We start from the raw sequence: 8064 nt of genomic DNA, 5'->3' as shown, positions 1-8064 counted from the left end.
AATATACTAAAAACCACAGGGCTGTAAATTTAAATGGGTGGGGCAGCGCCCGTAGCTCAGTGGGTAGGGCGCCAGGCACAAACACTGAGGCTGGCGGGTTCAAACCTGGCCTGGGCCAGCTAAAATGACAATGACAACGGCAACGGCAACGAAAAATAGCCGGGCATTTTGGCAGGCGTTTGTAATCCCAGCTACGTGGCAGATTGGGGCTAAAGAATTACTTAAGCCCAAGAGTTTGAGGTTGCTGTGAGTTGTGATGCCACAGCACTCTACTGAGGGTGATGTAGTGAGACTCTGCCTCAAAAAAATAAAATAAATAAATGAATAAATAAATAAATGGGCGAGTTGTGTGGTATGTGAATTATATCTCAATAAAGCTTTAAAAAAAGTATAGAATTGCATGGCAACACATACCAAAAAAATAAACATCATTAACACCTTCTTTGCCTGGTAGCAGAACCAGAATTCCAGCCCCAGGACTACATTTAGGCCACAGTTCTAGGACACTGACAGTGGGGTCCTTTGCACCAGGCATGGCACCATACTACAAACTCAGCCTGGTGACTTGATGGGTAAGCAGCTTCCTGCTGGATCAAGGAAGGGATGGAGGAGGACTGCAGGGCCATTAGGATGTTAGTCATAAGTGGCTGAATTAGGAATTCTTATCTGTCCCCTAACTGGTCACAGGATGGCTTCAAAACTCAGCTCAAGATGTGAATTAGGAATTCTTATCTGTCCCCTAACTGGTCACAGGATGGCTTCAAAACTCAGCTCAAGATGTGCCTACCAAAAGGAGAGGGAGCCCTGAGCCTGAGGCAGGCAGGGAATGGAGCTCCTTATTTGCCTTGACATTTAGGACAGTATTCCATAAACCACAAATACTTAACACAATCACAGCCAGTGTCTGTAAAATCCAGAAAGCTATTTATTAATAAAAATAGATCTGAACATTTTGAGATATGTCAATTTTTCAAATCATATTCATTCCTTTTAATATATTGCTATTTCTTGACCTAAAACTTTTACCTTGGTAGATCATCAAGTCAAACAGTGCTGCCCATTGCCATGAGCTTGTGGTTTCCTATCGGCTCCCTCCATCACCGCTTAGTAGCTGTCAGATGCAGAGGGGCACGAGCTGGTAGATGCAGCACTGCGACGAGGACAGGACAACCCAGCTTCCCGGGTCTCAACTAGGGTGTCTCCAGCTATGTACAGAAAGTCCTGAGCCACGGAAAGGATCATCAAAATCAGGCATACTACACATTTGACAATAAACATTACAAAGAGTAAATGGTTAAATTGCTAAACACATTTTCTTTAATGGAAATGTAAGTTTTATAAAACTATTTTCAAGTATTGTTTCATTTTGTATCCCGATTTTTAGGTTTTACTACTGTAGCTAGAATTAATTTTGTTACAAACCAAAGAGGGAACAGAGGCTTTAAAAATTAAAAATGATATGTTCTATGTTTAAAGTGCTGGTTTAACAAAATATTCCGTCTTATTTAAGCTAACATTATTAAACATCAAGTCATTCAAATGCATTGGTTTTACCAAATAGTATGAAAAAGCCAAAAAACGAATTTTCATTTGTTTTGGTTTTCTATTTCTTCATCTTATCCTAAACAACTTAGTTCTTGACTTTGTAATATGGCGCTAAATAATATTTATGGCGTCTCCCTCCGCAGGGCAAGGGAAACTTAATTATAATTGGAAATACGATGGAATATACTTCATGGATAATGACAAAGCACATCCATCAGTAAGAACTGGCTTTGATATATAAACAGAAATATGCTCTCATCACTTGGCACAGATGCTAACTTAGAAACTGTTTACTTCTTCTCTAAACAGAAAGGTATTCTCTCCAGAATGACAGGGCCAGTGCACTACAGAAGAAATCCAAAGAATTGTAACCAAAGATCCAAAGTGGCCCCAGGGAGCACCTGGGAGGAGCAGCTGGAAGACTCCCAGACAAGGGCAGCTTGGCTTGGCGGCACCCCAGCATCCAGAAGGACTTGGTTCTTCAGCAAGTCAGAATAAGGCTCTAAATGCGATAGCTGTGACATCCTGCAATGCTCTGAGTAACCAAGGCCAGAGGTGAGATGACCATGGGGCCATCCGAGGGATGGAAGCAAGGAGAGTTAAGGATGATGAGATGCAAGAGCCATCAGCTGCCCACTACTCACAGTGCGAGCCACAGACTGTGCCCTGGGAAAGTACCAAGGTCAGCAGACATCTGCAAACTTGGCTACTGCACCACTGTTAACTACATGAGCATGTTTCACAACTTCAGTAAGAAACGCTATGAAACGTTATTAAAAGTCTGAATAAATACATTCTAGCTTTTCTTTTCAATGTCTTAAAAACAAAACAGACATGAGTACTATGAAATATTATGTCTATCCAATAGTTCTTCATTAATCCTATTTTTACTTAAAATATTATAGAGAAAGAAATAAGTACAGTGTGTGGACTTGTGGCACTAGGAGGACACAGACAAATGACACAGAACATATGACCCATGGTCTCTCCCCATCCAGTCAGTCTCTGCGCTGCCCAGTCTGGCAAGAGGGTGCTAGGACAGTGCTGGGATGAAATACTGAAGGGAGACATCTTCATGAAGCAGATCAAAATGCACCATCTTGTTCCTCACAATATCTGGGGAAAGAAAAGCCTATTATTTTAAAGACCTAGTGCAACACACACATTTCCACCCCCTCTCTTCAGGACAGCCTTCCCACCCATGCCTCCTGCTTTAGGTGTCTGTTTTCTCTAAGGCAGCAGCGGAAGCCCTAGCCTCTCGCTCTCACTGTGACAGCTAAGGCCAAATCACTGCTGTAGCCCAGGCAGCTCCCCCAGTGCTAATGACAGAGAGAAGGTAAAGCCGCCCAGGCACTTGGTGAAACATTTAGCAGGCTGGCTTCCTCGCAACCCTATTTAGCCAAATCAGTGTCCTTTAGACCAGTGGTTCTCAACCTGTGGGTTGCAACCCACAGGAACTGTATTAAAGGGCCATAGCATTAGGAAGGTTGAGAACCACTGCTTTAGAGAAAGGCAGTTTCTCACCAGTAAGTGGTGGAACTGTGCTGAGAAGAGCTAATCCCCAGGAACCCCCGACACCTAGGACAGCCTGAGTCACACTCCAGAGTGCAGGAGGGGGGCCTGTGTTTCAACAGCTCCGCAAACGCCACGAAAGCCACAACCAGGCACTTTGCTGTGTAATGGGTAAAATCCAAGGCTTTGGGCACAAGGCCAAGCAAAGCAGCAAAGATGTGGTGTGACAACCACTGGGAGCACGGAAGGAGCCATGGGAGCTAGACCTAGCAGCTGAGAATGGCTCTACAGGAAATGTGACTGTGAGATGAGAAACCACAGCCTAGCAACCGAGGAGCACAGCTCTATAGGAAATGTGATGAGAACGTGCAGGCCAGCAGCCTCCAGAGACAGAGACCAATCCCAGGAAAATCAGAGGTTGGGAAAGGGACCATGAAAGATAAGCAGGAAGACACGTGCTCTTCAGGAGAGGTAGTGCAAAGGCACAGGGGAGCAGTGGAAACTGAGGGGGCAGAGACCCATCCTAGAGGAAGTGACAGCTGATGGAGGCTGACAAAGACAGAAAAGGATGTTTGGAAAAGATAAAGGTGTGAGAAGTTCAGCATGGGATTTTTTTTTTCTTTGTAGCTTTGCTACATCATAATTTGTTGGTCCACATTTCTTTCCTACCCTCAAGCATGGCAAAGTAAACTTTCAGAGAGCCCCCACGGCCCAGTCTGCCACCCTTATGGCTGAGAACTCCTCCATGTTCTTTATCAGCACTGAGTAGAAGCCTCAAAAATGCCAAGTTCAAGGGCTGATGCAGGGCAGCTCAGAGCCCCTCCTGCCCTGAGGTTCCACACTGCAGAGAGGAAGGCTGTTTCACACTCTCACTACTCACACTGTGCTTGTCAGGATCAAGAGCCCAGGCATCATCCAGGACCTTGTCAGAAATGCAGCCACAAGGCCTGGTCCAGAGCTATGAACAAGGAGTCTCCTTCACAAAATGTCCACGCACAACAAGGTTTTGAGAAATACCATCTTCCACTCTTAGAGACCCTGCACTTCAGTGTAGTTCCCCCCTACTCAGCCCTAAGAACATGACCATTGTTCACAGTTTCTCAAACTACACACAGATGGACACAGCTACCTCACCCCAGGATTCTCCCAGATCCACACTATTCCAGCTTCTTCCCTCCCCCCAGCCGCTGCATCCTAGCAAACTCTTCTGTGCCCCTTACTCCATCTGTTGCCTTCTCTGATTCCCTAACGTCCAGCACCCTTGCTATGGTCTCTCCTCTCCTTTCTCTTTGTGTCCCTCACCCAAAAGGGTTGGTCCTGGACACAGCTGCCTAGAATTTTCTGTTCCTTCTTTACAGGATGCTGAAGATCTGAAAGTCATGAGGGATACGGTCCTAGGCCATCCTCCTTCTCAACTCTGATCTCTTGTAGCTGAGAGCTCAACTTGGGAGCTATTCCACAAAAGATGGAACTTCAAATCTAAGCCACAGTTTCTTTTAGGTTGCTGTGATTTTAGTAGCAAGGAAGGGAAAAAAGCCTTGAAAAGCTCTTGGCAAGTAACTTTTCCCATGCATAGTCAGTTGATGAAGAGGGCCAGAGCACGTGTATAACCTCAGAAGACAGGGCCAAGTCAGGACCGAGAGGAGACAACTGTTCACAATCAGCAGCCCAGAGAGAGACGGGGCAGTGAGCACGGGTCAGAGTAGACACAGAAAGGAAGTAAGAATCAAGAGCAAAAGTTATATCTAAGCAAAACAGTATCTGGGATCCCGACTCCATTACGTGAGATGGACATGGGAACAAGATATGCTCCACGCCCATTCTCCTGACATCACCCCTCCAGGTACCCGTAACTCATCTGCCAACCCAGTGTGGCTGCAGGTCTCCAGAAGTGAACAGAGTGCCCAAGGGTTGTCTCTCTGTTGCCACCTTTAGGTACTTCTGAGTTTGAGAAAATTCAGAAAACCTGACTGTCCTAGAAAGCTAGAATCCACTTAACTGATTTATTTTTGCATTTATGAGACTGCATGCAATCTATTAGACTAGTGTTGACTAACATATCTAAAATGAGAAAAAAGAGAGACGCAAACTTACTGCATAAAGCCTTCGTTGGGTTTACTTGCTGTCCAACAAGAAATTGTAGGAGCTTCTTAATATCTAAATGTACTTCAGCCATTTGTTCTGGGTTTCTGTCTTGTGAGGCATTTTCAGAGGCTGAAATGACATGAATGTTCTTACATGCAACATCTTGGAATATAAAAGTGATACAGGGTTCCCCCATTCAAGGCTGGACAAGGACCCCAGTTTTCCTAGGCCTGGGCAATTTCATGAAAGAAACACCCTGACCTTTTGCTGCAAACTGGAGGGACTAGATTCATTATATATCAATCACACTCATTAACACTAAAAAAGTGTTTCCATCTACCATGTCCTGGCCAAAGGTAATTCTCAAGACCTTACAGCCCTAGACAAAGGTCCCACATAGAGACTTCTCACTTAGGTCTTTCCTTCTGCCAGAAGCTCTGGTGCTTTTTACTTCTTCTGTATTCCTTTCTGTCCAATAAATCCTATCTCATCACTGATCTGTGGTCCATGGGTTTATTCTTTGAATCCCTGTGACCAATGACCTACTAAAGAAAGAAATTTCAGTAACAACAGGAAACCTAGAGATGTGTAATGCATTGTACTTAAACAAATGATTCCCCTTACCACTGATTTTAGAATCCTAGAAAAAATTATAACTTGTAAATGTATTTATTAGGTCCTAACTGTTTAAAAGACTATAATAATTTCCAGGGATCACTTACAGGGATTGAAAATATGACTCAATCTCTCACTTAAGGTCCAAGAAAATTGTATTTACTGGTACTCACTGTGTATTGAAGAGCTGAAGTGTGTATTATGTATAAACTAATGTAAGGCTCATTATTCTCAAGTGGAATGGGAAAACATCCTTTCAAGTTCTAGGATAGTACCAAAGTTAAGTCCTACCTTGTGGGTGGAAACAAAACCAGTGACACAAAACGAGTGACTTCACACAGTGTTGTCCAGCCTGAAGCATATGCATTTAACTCTGCCGGACAGTATGCCCCTCACCAGGAAGTGAGAAGCCTCTGGAGCACTGTGCTAGATAATGCATGGATTTTCAAGCAAGCTCATAGTAAGAAATCTTAATTCTAAAAGTGACAGAGGCCTTGTTTTGTCTGTTTTGGAACACATGTAACATAAAATGACGTTCACATCACCAGCAGGTATTTTTTACCTGGCCCTCTGCCTGCTTTCCAGCTCAGGCAGCCCTTCCATGACTGCAGTGACCCCCCACTGCGAGCTCCAGGGCCACAGTTCTAACTCCCTTTGAGGTAGACTCAGCCAGCTGTCAATCACCACCTCCCCTCACTGCTTACTCAGCCAACTCCAATGTCCCTTATTACCCGGTATGATATGAAAAATGTGATCAAGTGAGACCAGATTTTATCTAAGTATTGAAGTGACTAAAGGAGGAGAAGATAAGAAACATATCTACCTTCCTGACTCCACTCCAGGTGAGAACATGGAGACTTCAGGAGAAGAATGGGAACTGAAGAGCGGGAAGGGATCCTAGAGGCCATTTAATGTGACCTGAACTGCAGAGGGGAGCAAGACCCTGCATGGATTGCCCAGCCGCTTAGTGACACAGCCTCTCACTCCCCTGGCTACTGTTCCACTAAGCTGCGGGGACAGGTAAGTCACCTCCTTTATTCTCTCCCCAAGTGTGAAACAAAGCCAACCAAATTTCAACCTTTATACATTAGCACACCTCAGAAGGTACACTAAATCCAACAATTAATTTATCAAAAGCAAAATATAACTTACTACAAAACTTACCTAATGAAGGATTTCCAAGATCTTTAAAATGAGTTGTGACACACACTAATTCAGTTTCTATTTTCAAGTTCAATTCTCCATTTAGGTTTGCTTCAATAACCTGCAAATTGATTATTTTATACGGTTTTAGAAAAGGAAGGCAAAGGCTGGGGGGAACCCATGGGTTTCCACTTCCACAACACCAGGTGACAAGGCACCCCACAAATCCTCAGAATACCTCAGAGGGCATCAAGGCTCAGCTGGCATAGACACAGACAGCCACGATAGGGCCTGAGAGCCAAGAATTCAGAAACCCCCAAGCCTCCAAAGGAGAGGTCCCCCCACCCCAGAGTTTGGAACTCTGGATAAGTGAAAACAATGGACTGGGAGGAGACTGAGGCAAGGAGGTGGGATTCCTGGGAGGCCTGGGCAGAGCCGAGGGAGCTCCCTTAAAACAGCAGAGAGCCCAGCCTTGAGGGGGAACCGTGGGAAGTAAGAATCCCAGCGGGATAGGACAGACACAGAAATGAAGGTTTAAATGAAAGAGAGGAGAAAGGGGGCAGACAGAAAGTCCTGGAAGGTAGCGGCAGGGCAAGCTGTATGGTTTTGTATTTTGTAGTTATAAAGAACAGAGAACCCTAGAGTGATAAAGTCAGATAACTATCCTGGCCACTCCCACACTAACCAGGAGACACCCTCCAAAAAACCATCTGTAACAACAGCAACAACATAAGTAACAGAAAGACTGCAGCTGAAATCTACACAGAGATATCTGAAAAAAAGAAACGAATACTAATGCCCTGCGGCATACTTAGAAACCTAAAAGCATTTCCCACAGCAGATGCTGAGGGTGAGCTATTATTTCAAGATGGACTGAAAGAAACTAACAATAACAGAAGCCATTAAATAACAGCATAAATCAGAATTAGGGGAGCTCGGAGCTGAAACCAGACAACATACTCACCTAAAAGCAGAGATGACAAGGCTCAGGAAATAGTGAGAAATGTAAGGAAAAATTTCAAAAATGGGATCTAAACTACAAAGAAGAAAAGCAAACAGGCACCAGGGAGAGCACAGTGAGGAGAAACCGAGATGGGAAGAGCAGACAGGTACCCGGGAGCACAGTGAGGAGAAACCGAGATGGGAAGAGCAGACAGGTACCCG

At 44.5% G+C, this 8064-nt stretch overlaps 1 protein-coding gene across 1 annotated transcript in view; it reads right to left on the bottom strand.

Moving 5' to 3' along the window:
• Positions 1-907: 907 nt before the first annotated feature.
• HUS1 (HUS1 checkpoint clamp component) overlaps positions 908-8064 on the bottom strand; it is a 17298-nt gene continuing 10141 nt past the window's right edge. The window contains exons 6-8 of the mRNA XM_003797749.3: positions 6922-7021; positions 5152-5271; positions 908-2661 (exon numbers count right to left, since the gene is read on the bottom strand). Coding sequence (XP_003797797.1) covers positions 2579-2661; positions 5152-5271; positions 6922-7021 — 303 coding nt within the window. The 3' untranslated portion in view covers positions 908-2578. The remainder of the gene's footprint in view (positions 2662-5151; positions 5272-6921; positions 7022-8064) is intronic.

This window comes from Otolemur garnettii, unplaced genomic scaffold, assembly GCF_000181295.1.
Source record: "Otolemur garnettii isolate 467f Iridium unplaced genomic scaffold, OtoGar3 scaffold00123, whole genome shotgun sequence".
NCBI lineage: Eukaryota > Metazoa > Chordata > Mammalia > Primates > Galagidae > Otolemur > Otolemur garnettii.
The sequence above is the reverse complement of the archived record's forward strand: the minus strand, read 5'-3'. Positions and strand labels throughout refer to the sequence as shown.